The following is a 27,384-nucleotide window of genomic DNA, read 5'->3' as shown; positions in this document are numbered from 1 at the left end:
GTTATAAATTCCCCTTATCCTTTTTTTCTCCAGCTCCAACTCCTCCCACCCACAACTTACTATAGTTTTTAAAACCATAGTATACCAGTACCGAGTCAGTACCAATACCAACACAATACATATATTTTTTTACATACATTGATATTCATACTAATCCATTGCAGCAGGTTGTCATTAGCCTACATCTCCAAGTAAATATTACTCATTAAAAACTGAATGTTGTTGTTTAATAAATAATAAGTAATAATAAATTATGACTGAAATAATGAAGCGACGATTTTTAATTGTTTTTTTAATTATTTACTCACTGTCACTTGGTAAGAATTTAAATAATAATATTAAGTATTTAAAACCTAGATGTAATTTATTTTTATGGTTAAAAACATGAATCATTGGATCATTGTGTTATGTTTTAGGCAACGCCCTAGAGTGTTATGTCTGTGACAATCAGGAGGGAAATAGAGAAAAATGTTTGAATTCAATAATGACATGTGAGCACACTGAAGACGCTTGTTATACTGAAATAAGATGGGGAAGTAGGTGTTTTTTAAATATTTAAATCATCAAGCATCACCTGGTCCAGGTTCACTGACGTTTATTAATATTCTGTCTCAGGTCTGCCTTATTGGTCCGAGGGAGCTCCAAAGCAATACTACGTTTCGAAAAAATGTATGTCTTATGATGAGTGCGATAGACAGAAGAGAAGAAATATGAAAGATTGCACTTATGTGTGGTATCAAGATTGGAAATGTTCTGATTGCTGTAAAGGAGATCGTTGTAATTATTATATTTTCGTAAGTAATGATAGTAATTTATTTTATTTGAATCACATTTGGATTTTACAGAACTACAACGAATATAAACCATCGAACTTTGTCTATCCTTCATTTACAAACTCTCATATCTCCTTTTTTTTCTGCTGACTGTAATCTAAAATCTAACTTGTCTATTTACAAACTAAATCCCTTTTGCTACCGAGTGGTTTTTAATTATACTTTAAATTTCTCGAAAGTAGGCACACATATCCACCTCACTTAATATTAACTCTCTGACCTCACTCTTATCATTTATTTCCTCCCATCCCAACATTCTGTCACCTCTTCTTTTAAGTCCTCGCACTCTCACATCCTACCAAGTGCTCCAATGTTTCTAAATCAATCCCACACGACCTACACCCCAATCTTTCTGCCCTTTTTTATACGCCCTCCCCATCTAGACTTCATCCTCACCCATTGCTCTTTGATTCCACTTTTTATCCCATCTCTTTTCCAGTAGTTTATATTTTTCTGAAATTTTAATTAAACGAATCCCTGATCCTTCTCTGATTCTGAACCAGTCATTAATTAATTTGTTTATTCTTTGCAGTCATCAGCCAAAAGATACAGCATATCAACAAGTTGTCTGCTGGCAGCAGTTGCTGCAGGACTAATTGGAATTTTTAAATAAATTGCAGACGTAATTAAAGTCTGTCATTTTAGTCAGTAGTAAGGAAATCAATCCGTCCAATTTTTGAATCTCAATAAAAATAATAATCATGTTTTATAAATTAACACAATCAACTGCCTGGAAGTTTTTATATAAATATTTTACTCATTTTATTTTTTGATTATTTTTATTTGATAAGTCTTAAAGGCCTATGCAAATACTAACGATAGAGATTAGTATACTTAGGATAAATTTTTACACAATTATTTATAATAATAAAAGGAAGTTTTTCCTTTAAATAAATTAACAATTATTTTTATTACGTATTAAATAATTTTATTTAATTGAATTGTAATAATGAAACCGTCCGTTTATATGTAATATAAAATATATTTTTAAAAAACAGTAACTGTGGTTATTATTTATTACCTTTATGAAACATTGTAACAATTATATTTATCGTAACTTTATCACTTAATGAATCTCATATCGCTTAAGTAAGATAAGAATTACGAAATTAAATAATTAAAACAGAGATTATCAGATTTAATACATCAAACATTATTTTTATCTGTCAGTTCAAGTAATAAACAGTTTTAAGTTTAATTTTATGTTTAAATAGTACTGTTGCTCAAACTTTCATTTAAAGAAGAATAAACTAGCTGAAGTTTCGGGTGAGCTGTCTTTTTAAATTCCTTTAAATTGGTCATTTACTTGAATTATTTATTTTATTTTATATCGCAGTAGCAAACTGATCCAATGATCTTTCACCGGTGACCTAGAACCTGGAGGAAATAATTATTTTATCAATTAAATCTACCAAATAAAGTACGCCGGGTGTGTGCAGGAAATTTCGTGTGTAAAATAAAATAATTTTACCGGAACATCATTTTAATTTCGGTAAAAATATCGTAGATCATGAAAATATTTGGACTCGGTCGGGTAATAAATGCGTTCACGAGGAAGAAATTAATTTCGTCACCTTCGGAGTCTGGTCTGGCAAGATGTCTTTCAACATTAGACCTCACGGCTCTTGGTATTGGATCGACTCTCGGTGTTGGTGTTTACGTTCTTGCAGGATCCGTTGCTAAGAATCTCGCCGGTCCGGCTGTGGTGATTTCTTTTGCTATCGCTGCGGTGGCTTCAATGTTCGCAGGTACATGAGTACATTAAATATCAACATGAACTATTAAATCAGTTGTACTAATGTCCCTATTAATTGGACAGGTCTCTGCTATGCAGAGTTTGGCGCCAGAGTACCCAAGGCAGGGTCAGCTTACGTCTATAGTTACGTTACAATGGGAGAGTTTACCGCTTTCTTGATCGGCTGGACCCTTATCCTGGAGTACGTGATCGGTTCTGCGAGCGTCGTCCGGGGTCTCAGTACTTACGTTGATGCTTTGTTCAATAATTCCATGCGAACTGCATTTCAATCGGCGGCTCACTTTGAAAATGATCATTTTTCTCCCTACCCAGATTTCTTTGCCTTCGGAATCACAATCGCATTTTCTGGTGAGAGCACAAATGTCATAAATAATTTTTATTTATTTAAATAAAATTATTCATTTACTTTTCAGTCGCTCTGGCATTTGGAGCTAAAGAGTCGTCACTGGCAAATAATTTTTTTACTCTAGTGAATTTAGGAGTCGTGCTATTTGTCGTTGGCGCTGGATCTATAAAAGGTAAGTCTACTAATTTATAATTAGAAATTTAATTAAATTTATACTTATCTACTTTTTTAATACGACAGCGAACGTAGCGAATTGGAAAATTGATACCGGGTGCACAAAAGAACCGTGTGGCGAACGTGGAACCGGAGGATTTGCGCCCTACGGAATCGCGGGAATAATAAAAGGAGCAGCTTCATGTTTTTATGGATTCATTGGGTTCGATTGTGTAGCAACAGCCGGTGAGGAAGCCAAAGACCCTAAGAAGTCAATCCCCATAGCTATCGTCGCCTCACTTACTGTTGTCTTCCTCGCGTACTTCGGAGTCTCTGCCATCCTGACAACAGTCCTGCCGTACTATGAACAAGACCCCAATGCTCCATTCCCACACCTCTTTGAAGTAATCGGGTGGGATTGGGCCAAGTGGTTCGTGTCCATCGGCGCGATTTGCGGTCTGTGTTCAAGGTAATCATTTTAAATTTTTCCATACATTCAATTTATATACTACTACATTAAATAATTAAATTGTTTAGTTTACTTGGCGCAATGTTTCCCCTGCCAAGAGTTATCTACGCAATGGCTTCAGACGGTTTGATATTTAAATGGATGGGAAAAGTCAGCTCGCGTTTTCACACTCCAATGATGGGTACACTTTCGGCAGGATTTTTAACTGGTAATATATATATTTATTTACATTACTAATAATTAATTTTTGATAAATATATTTCTATATTTATTTTACCAGGAGTACTTGCTGCTATTTTTAATCTAGACCAACTTGTCAAGATGATGAGCATTGGAACTTTACTCGCATATTCAATAGTCGCGGCATGTGTCCTTATTTTGCGGTAAATTTAAATTAAATTTAAAAAGAAATTATTAATTAATAATTATTGGGTTTGATTAAAATAATTAATTAGGTATGAAGAAAGTGAAGCGTATGAAAAAAAAGTTGACAGAGATCCAAGGACATTCAGATTTATTGTAACGCAATTGGTAAATGCAAATAATATCCAACTTGCGACAAAACTCACCTCTCAAATTGTTTCTGTTCTTGTATTTATTTACTGTAAGCATTATAATTAATAATAATAATTTAATTATCTATTTTAAAACTACTGATACTTATTATTAATTATTGCAGTCATTCTTTGCTTCTTGATTACGGGCCTCCTTACAACTTTTGCCACCGAACTATCCGAGGGCAGACCCTGGCTGATTGCAATACTTGCAATTTTAGTGATACTTCTGATTGCTATCCTTGTATTTATTTATCATCAGCCTGTTTCGGGGAAGAAGTTAACATTCTCTGTAAGTTTCTCAGTTCTAAAATAAATAAGTAAAATTTTAAAATAAATAAATTTAATTTTAGGTTCCACTGGTTCCATTTTTGCCAGCACTCAGCATCATCATAAATGTCTATCTGATGATGATGCTGGACGTCATGACGTGGATAAGATTTTCGATATGGATGGCTATTGGTTTGTGTTAATGAATAATTAATAATAACAACTGTATTTAATATATAATATATAAATTTATTTATTTTTATTCAGGACTATTCATATATTTTTCGTACGGTGTTTGGAATAGCATACACCGCGTGAAGACTTAGTGATACAGGAGATTAATTAAGTTAATTTATAAGTTTAAATGTAATATTAATAATTAACAAAATAAATATCTATTTATAAATAATATCTAATAAAAAAAATTTTTTTTGATCATCGAGGTAATAAATTTGTGTAAAAAGAAATATAATCTCATAAATATTAATTTTTTAAAATTACGGGAGCGGTTGATTTGTCAATTTGGTGGACTTCAAAAATATAAAAGATTCTTTACATATTAAATAGCGATTTCAAGTCATCCAGAGAAAGTTTGGACGCAACTTTGCCAGTGCCACCTAATACTGAATCGGCAAGGGACATTTTCTTCTCTTGCAACTGCTGAATTCGTTCCTCTATGGTATCTGAGCAAATAATTTTATAAATATTAACATTTTTCTTTTGCCCAAATCGATAAATTCGGTCTTGAGCCTGGGATTCAAGCTGTGGGTTCCAGTGGATGTCAACAAGAAGCAAATGGTTGCCACCAACGAGATTGAGTCCCACCCCGCCGGCGCAGAGGGACAGCAGAAGGATTCGAGGATTTTTTTTCGAGTTAAAATTATCGACAATTGTTTGGCGGTTTTTTACAGCAACTTGTCCGGTGAATTTTTCAAAAGTAGCACCAGGTATTGTACGTAGACAGTCGCCGATTATATTAAGATACGATGTCCACTGGGACACTATAATTAACTTTTCATTTTTATCCAAAATCCCGCGAACGATGCCAAGAATTACTCGTAACTTGGAACTCTGTCGCTTTGATTCAAATACCGGATTCTCTGAGGTCAAAAGATTTTCTACTACCCGCTGATCAACTCCTACTTCTTCTTCTTCGTCTTCATCATCACCATGCTCTGAAGTACTTATTGAAATATTCATACGTATCATTTGAGAAACAAGGCCATCGTTATTTAATTTATCTTCTAATCCATTAATTTCCATTTCTTCCTGATCAAGCATCTCATGAATCAACGCTGGCTGGCAGCAAATCTGACGAAGTCTCAACAGAAGGACTAAAATTTGATGGGATTTAACATCAGCGTGGTGAGCTAGCAGTTGTTGTTGCGCTTTATTGAACTTGGTATTGTGATAATTAACAGGCGCTCTGTAATCCGTAGCACCCAGTTGGAATAGTGTTTGTTTTTCAGCTCGCTGATGTAAAAATTGAGCAAATATTGTCTTTGAATGCATCATAACTTTGTCGTACACCAGCCGTTCCTCTTTGTCTAGCGATACTTTGATGACATCAATCTGTTTCTCCGGTAGAGACTCCAGCTCCCCTTTCATCGTGAGTTCCTGCTTCGTACGACGAAGCATCATAGTCTTCATCACGGTGGCGAGTCTCTCAACTCCAGCGTCGCTTTTGTTCTCTACCCAACGCTTCCATACCCGGATGTCATCAAACGGTGAGCATTGAAGGAATTTAAGGATAGCAAATATGTCCGTTTCTTTATTGTGAATAGGAGTACCCGTGAGCGCCCATCGCTTGGCAGCCTTCAGCTTACAAACTGCATCACAAGCTTGACTCTTGTGGTTGCGAATAGTGTGCGCTTCATCTAGGATCACACGTTTCCAGCGAATTTGAAATATCTGGCCCTGGGTTTTACACTCACGCGACAGAATATTGTAAGTTGTAATTACCATGTCATTGCGCGCAAGACGTCGAGCTGCTTTCTCACGATTGGTACCATGATACACTTCAACAGTGAGTACTCCACGCTTGCAACGCTTGTCAACTTCGCCCTTCCACTGATTGATTAGTGAAGCCGGACAAACGACAAGAGTTCCTCCCGGGTGCTCGGATCGTCTGCCTCTGCCCATCCATTCGCTACCGTTATTTTCTTCATCGTCACTGGAAGCTTCTGCCAAAGTTTTAATGACCAACGAAATCATTGTAAGCGTCTTACCGAGCCCCATATCATCTGCGAGGACACCACCACGTGGCTTCTGCGTTTCACGCCACAGCAACCAGGCCAAGGCATGCTGCTGATGAGGCATTAGAGGGACCACGAGTCCTCTTGGGTCTTCCGCACGTTCATTTTCTGTAGGTCGGGATATAAGAGACCCGTGGAGATGCTCCAGACGCTCTACTGTCAGTGCTTGCTCATTTCTAAATGTTTCTAAAGCTTTCTTTCCTAAATGCTCGATGCTAGTGTCAGCTGTAGGCTTCAACAATTTTGTGCGATTAAACTTTGTCGTGTTATCTGAGTTTCTTTTAGGTGGCGAAGGGCTGTCATGAGGAACGTAGTTGGAATCATTCATAGAATTTTCATTATCAGACGATAGGTAGTGACTCTGATGCAGTGATGATGAGCTGGAGTTATTTTCTTCAGTTTCCTGGATTTGTTCTAGCTGTCGCTGGTATTCTGCTATGCTTTCGTGATTTTTAAATATTATCATTTTCAATTTTTTTCCCTTGTCAGGAAGAAGCTCAATGTTGCCTTGTAGCAAAAATTGCTGAAAAATATTTTTAATTTTTATTTTTATCGAACAAAAAAAAAAAAATTTATACAAAAAAATTACCTTTGTTCTTTCAATTTCTTTTGTCAGGCGTTCGATTTCATATTTCAGTTGACTTTTATCAAGTAATTTGGGTAGAGTTTTTTTAGGTGGCATTTCTTGTTCATCCTCAGTAGTTGGAACAGATTTATCTGTAAATAAAAAAATAAAATCGATTTTTAAATATATTCGACGATTTAAAAGTTTCTTAAAAATTGTAGACAAGTTTTTTTACCAGAATCAATAATAATAATCTCTTCTTGATGGACACTATCATTTACTTCAATTTTAGATTCATTATGCTTTACATGATTTTGGTCATTAATTTGATCGATTGTCGAGTCGATAGAATTATCATGAAGACTAGTCTCAATACTTGACTTTTCATACGACAGTTCTACACTAGAAACGTTTTCTTTGTTCTGCCGAAAGCTGGTGCTTAAATCATTTCCGGCTTGATCTCCGTGACTGACATCAGCATTTGAATCTAAACTTTGGTTCCATTTTTTACTGACGTTATTATTGTTAGTCAAATTTTTTTCATCGTATGTAATTTGCTCTTCGAAGCTGTCATCAAAAGTTGAATCCGAACGTCTACTGTTTTCTTCCCTGACATCGCTGTTGTCATTTAATTTTTTTTTATCACGACCTTTAACTTTAAGGCACTCTTCATCTTCACTAAAGGAGTCAACTGACCCATTGGATCCATCTGCTTTATTGAGCTGTAAGTTATCATCTTCTTGTAAATCTGTATGACTTTCTGGCTCACTTTCTTCACCTGATGAATTCGACTCAGCGCGACTTAAATTAAAAATGCTTCGTCGAATTGCTTTATGGATGCTTGGAGTCATTCTTCCCGAGTCTTTATCATCTTCACCGCTATATAAAAAAAAAAATTGGTTTGTAAGTAAGGCAATAAAATATGAATGTCATTACACAAAAAAATTTATAAAAACTACTTACTGATCCTCCTCAGAATCTGAGAGTATTCGATTGATTCGTTTCCGATTGCGAAATTTATTCGCTCCGATAAAACTGTCCTCAACTTTTTTATCTTCGAAGTCACTGGTAATTAAAAAACGAAATTATAAGTTTATTATTAACTCATAAATGAAATAAATTAATGATACCTTTGGCGCCAAAAAAATTGATACTGATTACTTACTCATCGTCTTCAGAATCTGATGGGATTTGCCCGAGTTTCTTAGGAAGTTCAAAAGGTTTTGGTGCACCGGGAAAACTTTCATCAACTCTTCCATTTTCCTGCATGCTGTACACACAAAAATTATAATTCAGTCTCGATCAATGACTAAAGATTAATTACTTAATAAAACTAAAATTAAATCCTTACCTGTCATCGTGTGTGTCTTCAAGTGCTCGACTATTTAGATCAGAACGTTTTTTAATCCAATTTTCATCATCTGAATGATCTGATGTCACTTCGAAGTTGGAGTGTGAATTATCACTATCATTCTTTGCTTCTATGCTATTAATTAAATGCAAAGTCATTGATTATTAGAAATCAACAAAACAAAATTAAGTAGCATTGAACGTCATTAGTAAAATAAGATGACATCATTGATGTCAACAAAAAAAATTAATGCTGATTACTTACTCATCATCTTCAGAGTCTGGAGGGATTCGCTTAAGCTTCGGATCAGGTTGTAAAGATTTTGGTCTACTGACGAAACTTTCATCTTCGCTATTTTCAAAGTCACTGTAAATAAAAAATTAAAATTCAAAATAATTTAAAATAAGTAGTGCGAAATTATACGTAGACATCATCAGTCACCTCTCATCATCTGTCTCCTCGATTATCACTTTATCACTCTGGTTTGCAGTTTTTTTAGCTCGAGGATCATCTGCCGAATCATCGGTGAAAACTTCATCAGAGGAATCAACAACGACAATAGATTCGTTGTGATTTGCCATTACTGTTATTTTTAATTCAACACCAAGCCACTAATTATTATTATTATTAATTAATAAATAAATTTCAAACAAATAAAACGTCCTAGACTTTAAAACTTTTGTGTCATTCTATAAATTACAAGTGACGCTTTGGTTTTGTTGTGTGACCGTTAAATTCAATGGACATGTGATCACTGGAATTTTGAATTATCGACTATACCGCCACCTATATATATTTTTTTTTCAGCAACTTGTTGTTTGATTTTTTAATATTGTAATTAGTCATCTGACTTTGTTTTTAAACGGACACTTTCTCCTGTTCCCGCTATTCGAGAAAAAATGGCGGCTTCATGGGCGCGAAATTTGAACAATTTATCGAGAGACCAGTTTAATAAATACAGATAAAATTAATTTATAGTAAATAAGTAACGTATGGGATGATATTTATGATCAAGTATATTTAATTAGTATTTTTTTTAAGTAATACTTATAAATTATAAGTTTATTTTGAACAAATATACGCTTATTATATACTAATAATTTAGGAGCTGCTGTTAATAAGTATGCAATATTTAATACAATGACGCATATTTTTAGAATTAAAAATAACCATTTTTATGGATATTTATTTTAAAAAAATTGAAAAATCGAGATACCTTTCTTACTGACAACTGGCAGGTGTCATCAACGAACTTGACAGCAAACAATAATTCGGTCATATCATTTTGCTATAAGAGTGCAAAAACCACGCGAATAAAACTTTAAATTATTTTATTTAAATTAAATTACTGGTAAATTATTTTTTTTATTATTAATTACGAATTTTAATAACAAAAAAATTATCTGTATTCTATTGATTAATATATATATTTAATATATTTTTTATTGTAATGACAGTATTTATAAAATCGAATCGCAGCAATTTATTGGTTAGATAAGTTGAATATTTAATAGTTGATTACAATAATTACCTAATAATTATTAGTAATTAAAAATTAATAATACCCAACTATTTTTTTTTATTATTTTTTAAATAAAATCAAAAGAATACAGATAAACTTGAGCTTGTAACTTAATAAAAATTTTTTTTTCTGTTTAATAGGATCAACATAGAATCAACAAGTGTTATTATTCACTTCTGCTCTTGTGGACTTCTTTGTAAATGTGATTTAATCAATTAAGGTAATTTTGTCTTTTATTAATTATAATTAAAGAATCAAGAAACAAATTAAAAATAAAATAAAACTACTAAAAGTTATAACGGAAAATTAAAAAAAAAAAAAATTATACTTTTCAATTGAAAATTAAAAAAATTTATAATAAATACCGTCGAACATATCAGTTTTTGCTAACTAGTGGTAGTTGGAGGACGAATTTTTCACCTGAACTACTATATTTTCAAATTGAAAATTCAGTCACAAAATTTCATGACTATTTGTAAAGAGTTTAGAATCTGTATGGGGTTTTAACTCTTGATGAGGTTAAGAGTAATTATTTCCTACTCCTGAGTCCGTTTTAAAAACGTGATATATTAAAAATTAGTTTTATTTCAATAATTTTATTTACATATTTAAAATTTTTTTAAATTGCTAATTGTCAGCTCCATTCACACTCAGATTTTTGCATAACGTCATTCGAAATTAATCACTGTTCAAATATTGGGACACTTACTTTTATTCGGATAGAATATATTGAATGAAAATAATATACTGGAAATTTTTTGATACCGATAGACGTGGAATAAATATTTTATTCATGTCCGTTAGTTTGTTCTCTATCTCACTGCATCAGAAATCTGTAACTGTCGAAATTTCAATCAACGAACTGAATTCTATGGTTCAATAGATACAGACATTTACATACTATAATTTCAGATACTTACCAATTTATGTCGCATTCTTTCTTTTAAGTTTTGTTGAATACGTATTTTGGCCGGACTCGAGAGCTTTAGTAGCTTTAGTACAATACCCGACATTTTGTTTTTTAACGATCTTCCCACTCTTTATGTGTAGAGTAGGAGACATTGAAAAGAGATAGAAGATATTTGTATCCTCTGTTTATGGAAGGCATTACATAGGGAACCGCCAGCATGAAAGTGATGTAAAGATGTAGCAATTAATCTGTCAGCACTACCGTTATGAGCATTTTGCTCATAGGACACTATTCAAATAATAGGATGTCGCTGTAGTGCGAGCAAGACACTAAAAAACACGAAAGTGCTGAAGGGTTAATGCCTGATACACTATAGAGGGTAGACATGGTGGCCACATATTTTTGAAATTAAAATTCCCAACTTTTCCATGTATTCCAGTCAAATAATTCAAAAACTCCCTGATAACATGTGATAATATAAAATCATTAAAAGAATTTATTCAATCTAAAAAAAAATGGTATAAGTCAGTTTAATCAATAATCAATCACTGTCGTTAAATGAAACTTATTTCATTATTTGACAATGTTGATTGTTTTTTTTATTTTATGCATTAAATGAATAGTTTTTTATTTTTGATTTCAAATCCATGTTTTTATATAACTTGGTCTATATATAGACAGCATTCAAGTCGGAATAACTGCGTTACGACGTCCTCAAGAAGTCTTATAATGACGTCTTAAGGGGTAACGGTAACCGATTTTCAATTCAATTTAATTTACGGACAAACATTAGAAACCTAAAATAGAGAGTCTTGAGCGTTTTTTAAAGCCTTAACAAAGAGCTAGAAATTTCGTATTTTAAAAAATTCTAATTCGTTTCCGAGAAAAATTGTTTTAAAATTCTCATTTACTCTACGAGTGCAACAAAGACAGTCCCGTTTATTTTTCTGAGTGTGAGAAAGAGGTCCGGTACCGTATCCCCTTAAAGGTGTCATTTTTAAGAACTCTTAATTGAGAATTCTTGAAGACTCCATAAATAAGACGTCAGTTTTGTGACGACTAAATGTATTCTTTTTTAAACTTCTTTATGAAGTCAGAATAAGGAGCTTCTTAGAGACGTCATGGTAAATTCATACTGAAGTCTTATTTGCGAAGTCAGAAAAAAAACCTCTTTGAGAACTCTTTTTAAAGACGTCTTACTAAGTTCGCTAGGTGGCTCATTCGAGATCTTGAGAACTTCTTAAAGACTTCATTAAGATGTTGATGAGACATCCAAATCATAAATAGGAATTCATTCAGAATTCATCAAGACGTCATTTTGCTATCTGGGTAATAACATGCGGATAAATTTTTCATTTTCACTCGAATTAATTTCTGAACGGAGAACATTATATAGTATATTAATAAAGTATGCCAATAATGAATATAGTGAACTTATTAGTTCTATACTTATGTAAACATTTAATGTTTCTGGTTTTTTAATTTGTCAATATGCATGTTAATAGCTTAAAGATACTGACGATTGTGTTCTACTAAGACTTTGTTTTACTAAATGCCTTTTTAATTCTAACTGCTTCATTTTCTCGCCATTGGAATCAATTTCTCGTGAATTTTTTTAAGATATGTTATAACAATCGCATTCGCACAGCGTTACTTTATGAACAGTTGTGACTAAAAAAAAAATGAGCCGAATTTTTTCAGTCAACAGAAAGGAAGTAGAAATTATTCCAGCTTTCTGACAGAAGTCCCTGACTTTTCCGGTATGTTTCCGATTCTCAGACATTTCCAGGCTTTCGAGAAATTTGGCAACACCTGAATTAAACAACTGAGTTTGATCGAACAAAAAAGAATTGGATTATCAATTCGATATAATTCAGATAGATTCTATTAATTCGGTACGTAATTTGAAAAAGAATTCTGTCTAATTCAGCAGAAAAACCAGATTTATCCCAATTAAAACGAATTTAAATAATTCGATTCTGTTTGATGCGGAAAAAATCCTCAGATTTCTGGTTCTGACTCCAAATTGAAACCGATTCAAAAATTTTGAAGCGGATTTATTCTATTTATTTCAAGACTAATCATTGCATTCTTTAAAATTATGTCTTACCGGATTAAGCAAAATATTACAGGATTGAGGGGACCTAAAATTTTGTATTTAATTCAGATGTTTAAGCAGAGACCAGAAAAGAGACACCACTACCCTCCGAAGTGTGCAGTTTCTCCTTAATATTGTGTTCAATGTTTGAAAAAATCATCGAGAAAATAATACATCAGTACCGCAGTAATTGCTCCCAGTCTAAGGGCTAATTTTTTGTAACAAGTCGTCATACAATCGTTAGGCCTCCTGAACCAAAAAAAGTCAAAAAATCAGTCTTAAGTGTGCAGTTTCTCTTCATTATTGTGTTCCTGAACGTATCGAAATATCATCCAAAGAACAATAAATCAGTAGTTGTAGATCATAATGCAACAGTAGTGTAGTAGTTTTCTCGTAGTCTAGGGTTTACATTGTCGTCCAATTCCATCGTACTGATCCATCGGGCTTTCTCAATTATTTATAATGACGAGGTCACTGCGAAATATTCAGGTTTTTTGTAATTTTGTGTTCCAGGACGTTTTGAAATATTTTATAGATTATAAAGCATCAGTACTGTAGTATTTTCTCATAGACTAGGGTCTACTTTGTCGTCAGAATCCATCGTACTGATCCATTGTGCCTGTTTAATGATTTAAAATTGCGAGGTCACTGCGGAGTATTTAGTTGTTCCGTAATTTTGTGTTCCAGGGGTTTTGAGATATTTTATATACTACAATGCATCAGTACTGTAGTATTTTCTCATAGTCTAGGGTCGTCTTTGTCGTCAGAGTTCATACCAATCTAAAAATTTCTATAGAATCCACTCAACTGCGACAAAAACCGCATAGAAACCAATACAGTTTATGGGATTTTATGCGGTTTTTGTCGCAGTTGAGTGGATTCTATGGGAATTTTTGGATAGAGATCGTACTGATCCATTAGACCTCCTAAACCATTTAAACTTACCAGGTCAATGATGAGTATTCAGGTTTTTCGTCATTTTGTGTTCCAGGGCGTTTTGAAATATTTTATAGATTTAAATGCATCAGTACTGTAGTATTTTCTCATAGTCTAGGGTCTACGTTGTCGTCAGAGTTCATCGTACTGATCAATTGGGCTTCCTAAACCATTTAAAATTACCAGGTCACTGACGAGTATTTAGGTTTTTCGTCATTTTGTGTTCCAGAGCGTTTTAAAATATTGTATGGATTACAATGCATCAGTACTGTAGTATTTTCTCGTAGTGTAAGGTCTACTTTGTGGTCAGAGTCTATCGTACTGATCCATTGGGCTTCCTAAACCATTTAAACTTACCAGGTCGCTGATGAGTATTCAGGTTATTCAACATTTTGTGTTCTAGGGCGTTCTAAAATATTTTATAGATTTTGATGCATCAGTACTGTAGTATTTTCTCGTAGTGTAAGGTCTACTCTGTCGTCAACTGCACGATATCCAAGATATCTTCAATATTTTTGTGTACAATGCCTTGAGCAAGTCATGCACAAGTCATGATGACGACATCTTGCTACATGTTCTTGCACATGACCCATACGTAAAAAAGACATTAGTGACGAGGGGTTGTGCTTAAAGAACTGGCACTAATATCTTGCTCAAGCATGTGTTACTTGGGTAGTATGCGAAAGTTCAAGCAATGAGCACCGCCTTTTAAAACTGAAATAAAAATCGTCATTTTGACAGGATTTCTTTTTTCGATGTATGGGAACTTTTTTTACCACAGCTGATAGAAAAAAAATATTTTTTTTTTTCGGAGAACCCTAACATATATATATATATATATATATATATATATATATATATATATATATATATATATATATATATATATAAGTATATATTTGTATCTATAGATTTATATTTTCATCTATTGCTTACGTTTATATATATATTTATAAATTCTAAATTTTGTATATAATAGTTACAAGATGAATGTGATAGTCCAAGGATGGAAAAGCGAATCGGCTGCTGATGTTTCGGCCGATTTGACGATCAATGGAAACAACCTGATTCTGGCGAATCTTAATGTCACGGTAGCTGCATTTACAGAAGATTATAACAGCACCGTTGACTATTTATTGAAAACAATCAACGCTAACAAAGTATCGAGTTCTTCCGTGATAACGCCAGTCATCTTTGCGTTCGGTCGGACTGGATCCGGAAAATCTACCACCCTGATCGGCGACCTTCGAAGAAACATTCCAGGCCTGGCGAGCTCTCTATTGCCAGGCGTAACTCCACAAAATCTCCAGTTTCGGTAAGTAGCACACGTTTTTTCGTAATTTTCAGTAAGTTTGCGCAGCACACGAAGAGAAATTTATGGTAAAGATTACAATATATTATGGAAATGGTTCCCATAATGCACGGTAACCGGTTTTTTTGAAATGTTGATTATAGGAACGTCACCCATGTATATTATAGTTATTATTCCTATAATATTATAGTAACCGTTATCATAAATATGGTAACCATAACCATAAATATGGTAACCATTACCATTAATATGGTAACCGTTACCATAAGATTATAGTTATCGTTACCATAATATTCGGTAATGATTATTATAATATTATGGTAACGGTTACCATAATATGATAACCATTACCATAATTATTTCACATGCGATATGGGAACTGTTACCATAATTATGGAAATTATTCCTATACTCATGGGAACTTTTCCCAGAAAGTATGGGCCTATTTCTCATAATTCCAAGTAATCATTACCATAACGGTATGGGATGATATTTCATAAACTTACTAGGAACGGTTACCATAAATTTCTCTCCGTGTATAAAAGGCGGAATGAAGAGTATTTAACACTTAAATTGATTGGAGTAACCTTGAGTTTACCAATTAATTATTATCATTATATGATAATATTCTCATCTATTGAGTCTACATTGAACACCGATCAACACTAGAAAAATATATAGTATTAGCGTTATTCAAATATTGCTTCCCTGACGGTTTTGAATCACCCTGGAAACAGCCTGGAAACACCCTGGGAGTGGAAACACGGTAGAATCACCGTGGAATCAGGGTGGTTACATGGTGTACCCACCCTAATTCCATGGTGATAAAATGAAATAAAGCCCACCGTGTAACCACCGTGGATCCACTGTGATTCCACCGTGTTTCCAGGGTGTGTCCAGGATGATTCAAAACCGCCAGGGTTACGAAAATAAATGTAACACTAACATTTTAAAATCAAACACCACGTGGGTGTACACTGCACGTGATATTTATGACAGTGTATAGTCGTGAAATTCATTTTATTTCTGTACGTAATTCTACAGGGCACTAGAATGGTCTTCGTTTAAGGCTAAACTCAACCGCTTCCGGGATATGGTCTCGACCCAGGACCCTGATGAGAGAGAAATATCATTCATTCCTTGGGAAACCCTGGCCTGGGGAGAATTCTCTGAATTCCAGACGGTAGTAAACAATCGTCGAGCAAAGCGGAATGCAGTCCACAAGAAATCATCTCGAGGAATTGTAATTATCGAAGTGGTAAGTTATATTTTGAATCGAAAACAGTTAATTAATATTATGACTTTTTAAATAATCCGAATACCGCGTTTATCTACTTAGTTCTATATATGGATATATATATATTTGCTCCATTAACAGAAGCAATAGGAGTGAGCACGTTTGGATGATCCAATTTTTTTTTTTCCGATTAATAATTTATCACTTAATAAAACAAGTGTATTAGTATGGTCTACTTATTAGTTGTAATAACAATAGAAATATAAAATTTCCCTTACGTTTAATTCTTCTCATAAAAACTATAGAAAGTTATGCTGAAAAGTTATATAGTAAATATATGTGTTATTTAGATATAAGTATATAGAAAAATATGGGATTATGCACAACTTTTTACTTTTCCGGTCACATGTTTTATGGTATCGATTTTACAATTTTTATAAACTTGGAATAACATATTTCAACCGCTCGTTTAGTCCCTTAGAATTCTTATTGACATAAATGGTTTTAGTTCATATTTTCTCCCAACGACGTTGGTTTTACATCATTATTCCATTATGGTTTTTCTCGAATGCTTACAGAAAAAGAAATCCGCGGAAGAGAATATTTTTCTCTTTGACATTCCTGGCCTAGAAGGGCCAGAGTGTAGCGGAACTCCGTATCAGTCCGAAGACTCCAAATGGAGTTCATCGGTGACGTCGAATTTCATGGCCTACGCGAACTCATCGATTGAACTGAATTTGTCGCTAGATAAAACCTGGCGTGAAATCGACGCAGTTTTGCCGAAGGAAAGGACGAAGTTCCTTTTGGCCTGTATTAAACGCCCCTACACTCGGGATAACGTATTCACCACGATTGACTTCCTGCACAAATTTGAAGACTTGCGGAAGAATGGGCTTAACCTTGGTGGCTCAAGAAGACCGCTTTCTCCGGTACCGAGAGCAGCACGGCAGCCAGTCCAAGCTGCATCTTCTTCGGGTAGCTTACTGCAAATTCCAGTTGTTGCAGTCAATGCTGCAGGTACATCAGAAAGATCCGATGCTACTTTGAATGATGTCGTGGCTGAGTTAAGGCGACTCAACGACCAACTCGAGAAAAGAACGGATCGAATTGAGAAAAAAACGGATCGAGTCGAAGCTGAATTACGCAGCTTAAGGGCCGAATTTGAGAACCATTGTAGGGTGGACCACCAGCCTACGGTCGTTGCGGCACCTAGAGCATCACCTCCACCTCGTGATGCTCAAGAGTTACCACCTAATGCAGCACCAGCTGCAAACCCGCGTGAAGAAGACAATCAGCGACCAGGACCATTTCGAGACTCCACCAGTTCAGATCAGTCATCGGCTTCAGCTCAAGCCTCACCTCAACACAGTAATGCTGATCCACCATCCGATTCAGCTCCAGCCTCACCTCAGCACGGTAATCCTGATCTGTCATCCGACTCTGCTTCAGCCTCACCTCAACGTGACCATCTGGATTCCGATGAGTCGTCTAGTGCAGCTCCAATTCCACCAGTGCCTAGTGACTCTGAGGAATCGTCAGACAATTCTCCACGTCCTCAGTATGCTCTGAGATCACGAGGTCGGAAACGAGACAGTACCATCAGGAAGTTTCCAAAGGAATATAAAAAAAGAGTGCACTCGAGAGCTTTAGTTTCCGTGAGCTCAGATGATGACGACGACATCGACGAGATAAAAACACGAGCGATGTTGAGTCGTTTGAAGCTCGATAATCCTCAACGTCCTAGGATACAAATAACAACAAAGTTATCCTTGGCCGTCGAGGACCCAGAGTTGTACGCGAACACCAACTTCGCAGAACACATCACCTGGATTGATAACCGAGGCTCGTTGTTTCGATGCAGAATATGCGGAGACCCATTTGAAACATATAAAATTGCAGCTCATGTCTGGGGGTCGGAATTGCAGAGGAACTTCATATGTGAGGTAGACGGATGTGGCTTCGTGTCTCATAACCCCACTGCAATGAGAAATCATCTTAAAGTTCACGATTATTAGGTGAGTTTTTACATGAATTTAACACATTAAATATGTAATTTTGTTTCTTCAAGTAAAAAAAAAACACATTTATACATGTTTATGCATGTAAATATAAATTTTTTAAATTCATATAATTTTTATATTTTTCGAGTCATTTAAAAATTTTACGAGTATTTGAATATTTAATTTTTTAATCTAAGCTGTTAAAAAAATTTTTATTATGAACAATCCCAAAGTAAAAATATCACATTCGACAGTAATTGAGAGTAATGATAATGACGAATAATACTGATATTTTTCTAGGAATCAATGACAACGACAACATCAGCAACAACAACAACCACAATAACAATAACAACAACAATAACATAATAATAATAATAATAATAATAATAATAATAATAATAATAATAATAATAATAATAATAATAATAATAATCATAATCATAATAATCATAATCATAATCATAATAATAATAAGCATGCTAACCGTCATGATAATGGAGCATCGCAACATTAATAAATGCCGCTCAAACGCGGCCCTCGGTAGAGTCGGACAATCGGGGACAACCCCTTGAGCATTTGAACAAAAAAATAATAATGATAATAATAAAAATGGCAGTTAAATTTTTTTCACAAATTATAAGTTTTGCACGACTCATGATGCGAAGCATCAGAGTGCGCTTTACGATCGAAATTTAAGAATTACAATTGATCGCATATAATTTGGAGTGACTTTCTAAACAATTTTCTCAGATTTTAAGGTAAAATAAAATTTTAATTTCAAACTTTAAACTTTAAATAACTTTTTGCAAAGTTTAATATTTTATATTTTGTTCCAGATGCTCATAAAAAAATTTTTAGAATGCTCATGGTGAGTTCACTCACGAACATCCCTACTGACAATATTGATCAATTCTGGAGCAAATCTTGAGCAAGTCAAGGAGAATACAGCGAAATATTATATCTATATATACTGTGATTTCAAGATTTTGACTAAGATAGCTACAAGGTATGCTGGCAGCAGTTAAACTGAGTCGTTCATTGACGCCCGACGCAAAAAACCTCTATGAAGAAATACCATTTACTACCGGTATTGCCGATACAATTGGACAATATGTTTATGAAACACCGGTTACGGTGTCATGATTTAGGTAATTACTATTTTTTTTTTTTTTTTTTATTACCGATATTGAGGAATCACTCGATTGTATATGCCTCGGAACTAGAGTTTTTGAATTAAATTTATAAAAACAAAACTACTAGGATATTTGAACTTTTTTTTTTTTTTATTTTTTTAACTGGACATTTTTTAAATAATTTCGATTAGATACATTTCTTAGGGGTTGGCAACTACTTGGATTTTACACATTATTCGTATCGAATCAGATCGAACTATTCAAGTTGACTTTTCAACCGCATAATTTAAATTTTTCGAATCAATCAAAAATTTACCAAATAATTCAATCATTTTCTTTTGAACGACTTGAAATCGTGACATTGTTTCCAATAATTGAAATTTTTGTCAGAGGTAAATAGATTTCAGCCACGAATCTACAAGATTGCTTTAAAAAACTAAGCTGATCAGAACAGTAAAATTAAATATTTGAGAGTTCAGATTTTCCGGATTTGAATCGAATAATCCAAAAAGTGACGAATAATTCGAATTTATCGAATTATTCGAATATTTGTTTAATGTATTTCAATCATGTGGTAACTCACCTATAAATATTATTCCAGGTATTTTCACATTGCACTGATGTCATAAAATGAAGTGTCAGTTGTCATGACCGAACCCGGAATTTTCACTACAGCGGACAACAAACAAGACGTAATTATATCAAATGAGTGAGATGGTATCTGTAGTAGTAAACCCGATTCAGTTAGTCTGATGTAGTCTCGAAGATCGTGGTACTGAAGATGAAGTCAACTGCTTGGCTATTAGACACTACATCAATGTCCACACATACTGTGCCACTCAAGCTCTTAAGAATCATTGACCAGGTAAATTGCTAATAATAGTCTGAATTCAAAAAATCTTTTTTTCTTTGTATAAAAAATATTAAAAAACTTTTTTCTTCAACTTCCCGCTAAGAAAATCGATGATTTTCGAAAAGTTCGGGAAGTTATTGTTTTCACCCCGATTTTCGAAAATCGATTTTTCATGATACCAGCATTGAAACTTGAAGTTTCAGTGTCTCTACAGCCCGTCGAAACAAGCTAATTTTTAGTCGATGCTGCAAACAACTGCTAGCGAATTCGTAATTCAAAAATACCTTCGCAGCGGGCAGAAACATGCGTGTTTCTTCCCTAGGGAAGAATCACAATTGTTTCTGCCCGGTGTCAGTTATATTTAATGTTCATTTGCAGCCTTATTACTCTCATTTGTTTACATGTCACTTGACTTTATTTATTTTATTTTTCAAGTGACAGTTTTAATTAACCAAATAAAATTATTAAAGAATGAGTGGAAATAATATTTTTGTATTATTTACTATTTAGTGAGTGACCGTCGATCACATATGTCTCATTCTCTAACAGTTCTCCGCATCATCGACTTGAAATTAACTTGTTTCTTACTGGCTGCTGACACTTAATCTTGAAGTTCCGATGCAGATAATCATGAAAAATATAGTGTGTGACTCAGTATAAAACACAATTCCAGACTGCGGGTAATGTCAACCAACCTCATCCTGGTCTGAAATCGTCTTGTTTCATCCCTTGTCACACAATATACTATTTCTTATTCAATTAAAGTAAAAATAATTCGAAAGTTCTAATCATTTCAAATAATTTCGAATCATCTGACGAACAAGAAATCGAGATATTATTTCATTTAATTTAATTCAAAATAATTTGACGATTTAAATTATTTTAAATAATTTAAAATCATGATATAATAATTCGTTATTTTTGCATTCAATATAATTTAAAATGATTCGTTCCAAAATTTATACTCGAATGATTCAAAAAGATTAAGAGTTACGTAATCTCAAATCAGTCCGAATTAGATTTCGTAATTAGGGATGTGTATAGTAACTCACCTAATAATCGTGAACTTTAAGATGATTTCTCATTGCAGTGGGGTTATCAGAGACGAAGCCACATCCGTCTACCTCATATATGAAGTTCCTCTACAATTCCGACCCCCAAACATGAGCTGGAATTTTATATGTCTCAAATGAGTTTCCGCATATTCTGCATTGGAACAACGAGCTTCGATTATCAACCCAGGTGATGTGTTCTGCGAAGTTGGTGTTCGCGTATAACCCTGGGTCCTCGACGGCAAGGGATAACTTTGTTGATATTTGTATCCTAGGACGTTGAGGATTATCGAGCTTCAAACGACTCAACATCGCTCGTGTTTTTATCTCGTCGATGTCGTCGTCATCATCTGAGCTCACGGAAACTAAAGCTCTCGAATGCGCTCTTTTTTTATATTCCTTTGGAAACTTCCTGATGTTACTGTCTCGTTCCCGACCTCGTGATCTCAGAGCATACTGAGGACGTGGAGAATTGTCTGACGATTCCTCAGAGTCACTAGGCACTGGTGGAATTGGAGCTGCACTAGACGTCTCATCGGAATCCAGATGGTCACGTTGCGGTGAGGCTGAAGCAGAGTCGGATGACAGATCAGGATTACCGTGCTGAGGTGAGGCTGAAGCTGAATCGGATGATGGATCAGCATTACTGTGTTGAGGTGAGGCTTGAGCTGAAGCCGATGACTGATCTGAACCGGTGGAGTCTCGAAATGGTCCTGATCGCCGATTGCCTTCTTCACGCGGATTTGCAGCTGGTGCTGCATTGGGTGGTAACTCTTGAGCATCACGAGGTGGAGTGATGCTCTAGGTGCCGCAACGACCGTAGGCTGGTGGTCCACCCTACAATGGTTCTCAAATTCGGCCCTTAAGCTGCGTAATTCAGCTTCGACTCGATCCGTTTTTTTCTCAATTCGATCCGTTCTTTTCTCGAGTTGGTCGTTGAGTCGCCTTAACTCAGCCACGACATCATTTAAAGTAGCATCGGATCTTTCTGATGTACCTGCAGCATTGACTGCAACAACTGGAATTTGCAGTAAGCTACCCGAAGAAGATGCAGCTTGGACTGGCTGCCGTGCTGCTCTCGGTACCGGAGAAATCGGTCGTCTTGAGCCACCAAGGTTCAGCCCATTCTTCCGCAAGTCTTCAAATTTGTGCAGGAAGTCAATGGTGGAAAATACGTTATCCCGAGTGTAGGGGCGTTTAATACAGGCCAAAAGGAACTTCGTCCTTTCCTTCGGCAAAACTGCGTCGATTTCACGCCAGGTTTTATCTAGGGATAAATTCAGTTCAATCGATGAGTTCGCGTAGGCCATGAAATTCGACGTCACCGATGAAATCCATTTGGAGTCTTCGGATTGATACGCAGTTCCGCTACACTCTGGCCCATCTAAGCCAGGAATGTCATAGAGAATAATATTCTCTTCCGCGGATTTCTTTTCCTAACATAAAGGTTTAGAAAATCATCAAGAAAATAAACTGTAAATACATGGACTACATTCCGTTGTGCTCGACGTTTGTTCACTATCGTCTGGAATTCACGGAATTCTTCCCACGCCAATATTTCCCAAGGAATGAATGATCCTTTTCTCTCATTAGGGTCCTGGGTCGAGACCATATCCCGGAAGCGGTTGAGTTTAGCCTTAAACGAAGACCATTCTTGTGCCACTCATCGGAACTTAAGACTTCCAGAAGTTACACCTGGGAAATAAGAGCCTGTACGGCGTGGAGTATTTTTTTGATTGTCGCCGATCAGAGTGGATGGTTTCCCGGATCCAGCCTGACCGAACGCAAAGATGACTGGCGTTATCTCGGAAGAACTCGATACTTTGTCAGCGTCGATTGTATTCAATAAATAGTCAACGGTGCTTTTATGATCTTCGGTAAATGCAGCTACCGTGACATTTAGATTGCCAGAATCAGGTTATTTCCATTGATCGTCAAATCGGCCGGAACATCAGCAGCCGATTCGCTTTTCCATCCTTGGACTATCACATTCATCGTGTTACTATTGATATAGAACAATTAAAATATAAATATCTACTCATTTAATTATGAATGAAAATACGTATATATTTGTATATATATACATATTTAGCGACGAACTCATAGGATTAGATTGAAACAATCACGCCGAAATCGCTAAATATCAAACAGTGAAATATTCTGAATGAAAATGAGAAGAGGAGAGATGAAAAAATGAATTTGTGACGTGAGAGGCTTCATCGTCTACGTTTACAGCAGTTGAGGCTCGTTCGTTAGGTGTGTTTAGCATATAACCCACCTAAGATGCAGTATTGGGAAGAACATGTTGGAATTTTTATAAATCGAGACAGGTATAAGGACGAGTCACTGCGAGTCGAATAATGCCATTTTGCAGAGTGAATCCGAACTACCACATGATTCCTCTTCAATCAACTGCCAATGACAGAGTTTATATCTTATCAACCTGCAGCTGTCATGATGACAGATGAAATTACATGACTCAAGTGATTGTTGATGTTGTAATATGTTGACAAAACAAAATTAAATTTTCATATGTGGATATGACTTCAAAAATTATGAAATCAATGCCTGTATGCAAAATGAAGAAATCAAAAGTAAGCAAATAAAAATATGTATATATATATAAAGTAATAATTAATAACTTGTAATTAATAATTACATTTAATTTTGTTTCTAGATATTCAAATGTTTTAATGCATGAAGATAAGGCAGTATCATTCAGCAAATTGGTGTTGCTACAGCATTGCTTATGCTCAACGCTTTTTAAAAATTCTATTTCATGGATCTTAGAAAACATTCCAGGTACAATAATTTTGAATATTAACATTCTGACGTTAACATTTATTGCAATTTATTCTGCTCCCTAATTAACTTACTTCTCACTCTGGTCTACCAGCTCACTCGTTACCGCCAATTTAATCAGGATCAAGCTAATGATTGATATTTGGCTGAAAAATATTTTTACTTTTTATTCCGATATTTTTTCAATGACATAAGATTTTAAAAAAATGTTTTAATATCTTACAAAAATTATTTTTAAAATACTGGAGACCGGGTAGATTTGTCTACCTTGCAGATTTATTTAAGTTTGATATTGGCTATTGTAAACTAAATAATTCATTTTTTATTTAATATAATTCACAGGTTTTACTTGACGACTGTACAAATAATAGTCAGTTGGATGGTGAAGGAATTTTAAATATTTGAGATTCAATAACCAAATGAAATGTTATGTCAAATAATGCTCAGTACAAACGTGTTAGAACACATGCACGTCAACTTATTATTGCAATTTATTCAAATACTGAAACTGGCATCCTGTACGACATCAATTAGGTAGTTATTTTCATATAAAAGACATCAATCAAATAATTAAAATAATTAATGACATTATTAATTTTTAATTATAGTTTCAATTATTCAACATTTGTGCATTGAAGCTGATGTTCAGGTGACCAGTAACTGCCGACAAATTTCTCCTATTGCTAGAAATTGTTTTATCTCAAGACTACAAACCCGATAGTGCAATAAACAAGAAGAAAATAACTGATCTGGAATTACTGGTGGGGATTCAGCCTCTGGTATTTTTTTCAGCCGTCAGATCCTCTAGTGTCATTGGAAAATCTTCTGGATGAGGCACCATCGGGTTCGAATCTTCAGCATCAAATCGCAGTGAATATTTTTTTATTTAAATAAAAAGTTATTAATTGAAAAATATATTTATTTTTTATTTAGTATATTTCACAGGTTTTACTTGACGACTGTACAAATAATAGTCAGTTGGACAGTGAAGGAATTTTAAATATTTGAGTGTCAATAACCAAATGAAATGTTATGTCAAATAATGCTCAGTAGAAACGTGTTAGAACACATGCACGTCAACTTATTATTGCAGTTTATTCAAATACTGAAACTTGCATCCTGTACTACATCAATTAGGTAGTTATTTTCATAAAATACATCAATCAAATAATTAAAATAATTAATAACATTATTAATTTTTGATTATAGTTTCAATTATTCAACATTTGTGCATTGAAGCAGATGTTCAGGTGACCAGCAACTGCCGACAAATTTCTCCTATTGCTAGAAATTGATTTGGCGCAAGACTACAAACCCGATAGTGCAATAAACAAGAAGAAAATAACTGATCTGGGATTACTGGTGGGGATTCAGCCTCTGGTATTTTTTTCAGCCGTCAGATCCTCTATTGTTGTTGGAAAATTCTGAATGAGGCACCATCGGGTTCGAATCTTCAGCATCAAATCGCAGTGAATATTTTTTTATTTAAATAAGAAGTTATTGTTTGAAAAATATTTTAATTTGTTTAAATTTTTTAATTAATTTAATTTAATTGATTATTATTATAAATTTAGTTTGTATTTGTATTCTTTTATATGATCATATATTTGTTTACATTATATACTTTTTGATTATGAAATAATCGTATTCGTTATGACCACAAGGAGCTTCGACTCCATGGCCAAAAAATAACAAAAAAATGAAATGAAAGAGAAAATGAAATTGATAGCTTTCAGTTAACGCTCTAGCAAGAATAAATAATAAATTACTAGACCTTAAATTATTAAAAAAAGAACATATACAATCTAAAATTTTATGTAACTTTATTTTTACAAGTAGATACAAATCTACTATACATTGAGGTTTTTAATTATTTGTAACCAATGTTGTCATTTTTATTTTATTTGTTATTTTTTTTTTCTAAATAATTGTTATTTTGAAATTATTTATAACTATAGTATAAACAAATGAATAAATAAATGAATTTAATTTCCGCCTTTATTATTTTTTTATTATTGTTAACAGTGTATAGCATATTTATGCCTTTTACACTTCTTGCCTTTAATCGCAATCGCTACCTTTTTCTATTCCCTCCTCTTTTTCATGCGGCTGTGGACCGACTTGTGCTTCTGTACTGCATCATTACGTGATGCCCTATACCCCACCTTTTTGCCGTGGGAGTATAGCGGCAAAGGGAAACCACAGAGAAAACCTTTTGCCAGTACAGCTGTCATTTTTCGGAGCAGGTGAAGTTCCAGTGATCGATAAAATTCCCATTTTACCGATCACTGGCTCTTCAGTCCGCGCCTAGCGCACAGAGACGTCCGATCAAGCTCAATGCATGGCTAAGCGGTCACCCAGCCAAACAGTAACCACGCTCGGTGCTGCTTAACTTTGATGATCGCCCGAGCCACACATGAACCGATCGGCTGCCTCTGCCCCTATTTCCGCCTTTATTAATTTACAATATAATTACAAATTTCTAATAATAAAAATAATAATAATTTCATAATTCCAAAAATAAAGTGTATACCATTCTGCAATTTATTGTCAGTAAATTAATTTTGAAAAACTGTCAAAATATTATTTTCCCGCTCGAACTCTGTAACTGTCAAATTATTATTTTCCATTACTTAATTTTCCTAATTATTTATTTAAATAAATAAAAAAACACGACCCTGAAGTTAGCCGACATCCGACATTTTTAAAATTAAAAATTCCCTAACTTTAGGAAAAAAAACTTTTTTTGGATTTAAAAAAAATACTCGTGTTTATTTTTTCAAAATTAAGACAATTATTTTTTTACTTTAGCAAAAAAATAATTATCTTCGCCATAATTCAAAAATTAAATTTTAAATCATTTATTTCTAGGTTCTAAATTGATACGAAAATCAAAAGCTTGCTCTGTTTACCTACCATTTTTAGAAATCTACACGAGTATTTTTTTATTTTTTCGATTATCAATTCTAATTCC

General features: G+C 34.2%; 3 protein-coding genes across 11 annotated transcripts; 2 read left to right on the top strand and 1 right to left on the bottom strand.

Moving 5' to 3' along the window:
• The first annotated feature begins 173 nt into the window (after positions 1-173).
• On the top strand, positions 174-6,868 carry LOC130667569 (cationic amino acid transporter 2-like). Of its 3 annotated transcripts, XM_057469234.1 has the most exons (13): positions 174-317; positions 417-536; positions 616-794; positions 2,341-2,581; positions 2,653-2,937; positions 3,003-3,107; positions 3,176-3,557; positions 3,626-3,765; positions 3,838-3,940; positions 4,013-4,161; positions 4,237-4,403; positions 4,465-4,573; positions 4,649-6,868. In XM_057469234.1, the coding sequence occupies exons 1-13, from the start codon at positions 254-256 to the stop codon at positions 4,705-4,707; spliced, it is 2,103 nt and encodes a 700-aa protein (XP_057325217.1). In that variant the 5' UTR covers positions 174-253; the 3' UTR covers positions 4,708-6,868. The 3 variants fall into 3 exon arrangements, with proteins under 3 accessions (XP_057325217.1, XP_057325215.1, XP_057325216.1); XM_057469232.1 differs by lacking the exons at positions 174-317; positions 417-536; positions 616-794 and adding an exon at positions 1,961-2,099 and having other exon boundaries at positions 2,170-2,581; XM_057469233.1 differs by lacking the exons at positions 174-317; positions 417-536; positions 616-794 and adding an exon at positions 1,991-2,099 and having other exon boundaries at positions 2,173-2,581.
• Positions 4,610-11,214, bottom strand: LOC130667563 (transcription termination factor 2-like). Of its 5 annotated transcripts, none has more exons than XM_057469216.1 (11): positions 10,995-11,214; positions 10,784-10,913; positions 9,769-9,840; positions 8,994-9,163; positions 8,817-8,918; positions 8,553-8,687; positions 8,367-8,471; positions 8,165-8,266; positions 7,437-8,080; positions 7,226-7,353; positions 4,610-7,159 (listed from the first exon to the last, which is right to left on the bottom strand). In XM_057469216.1, exons 3-11 carry the CDS (start codon positions 9,829-9,831, stop codon positions 4,934-4,936), a joined length of 3,675 nt encoding a protein of 1,224 aa, XP_057325199.1. In that variant the 5' UTR covers positions 9,832-9,840; positions 10,784-10,913; positions 10,995-11,214; the 3' UTR covers positions 4,610-4,933. The 5 variants fall into 5 exon arrangements, with proteins under 5 accessions (XP_057325199.1, XP_057325200.1, XP_057325201.1 ...); XM_057469217.1 differs by having other exon boundaries at positions 10,784-10,907; XM_057469218.1 differs by lacking the exon at positions 9,769-9,840 and having other exon boundaries at positions 10,995-11,212.
• LOC130667567 (uncharacterized) lies at positions 9,727-26,849 on the top strand. Of its 3 annotated transcripts, none has more exons than XM_057469228.1 (14): positions 9,727-9,903; positions 10,215-10,294; positions 14,998-15,333; positions 16,375-16,588; positions 17,146-18,582; positions 18,868-19,328; positions 19,407-19,718; positions 20,305-20,568; positions 21,647-24,202; positions 24,286-24,410; positions 24,753-24,944; positions 25,019-25,280; positions 25,356-25,547; positions 25,620-26,849. In XM_057469228.1, exons 3-5 carry the CDS (start codon positions 15,005-15,007, stop codon positions 18,580-18,582), a joined length of 1,980 nt encoding a protein of 659 aa, XP_057325211.1. In that variant the 5' UTR covers positions 9,727-9,903; positions 10,215-10,294; positions 14,998-15,004; the 3' UTR covers positions 18,868-19,328; positions 19,407-19,718; positions 20,305-20,568; positions 21,647-24,202; positions 24,286-24,410; positions 24,753-24,944; positions 25,019-25,280; positions 25,356-25,547; positions 25,620-26,849. The 3 variants fall into 3 exon arrangements, with proteins under 3 accessions (XP_057325211.1, XP_057325209.1, XP_057325210.1); XM_057469226.1 differs by having other exon boundaries at positions 25,344-25,547; XM_057469227.1 differs by having other exon boundaries at positions 21,630-24,202; positions 25,344-25,547.
• Positions 26,850-27,384: the final 535 nt, after the last annotated feature.

This window comes from Microplitis mediator, chromosome 5 (genome assembly GCF_029852145.1).
Source record: "Microplitis mediator isolate UGA2020A chromosome 5, iyMicMedi2.1, whole genome shotgun sequence".
In the NCBI taxonomy this organism is placed as follows: Eukaryota; Metazoa; Arthropoda; class Insecta; order Hymenoptera; family Braconidae; genus Microplitis; species Microplitis mediator.
This window is presented reverse-complemented; position numbering and strand designations above follow the sequence as displayed.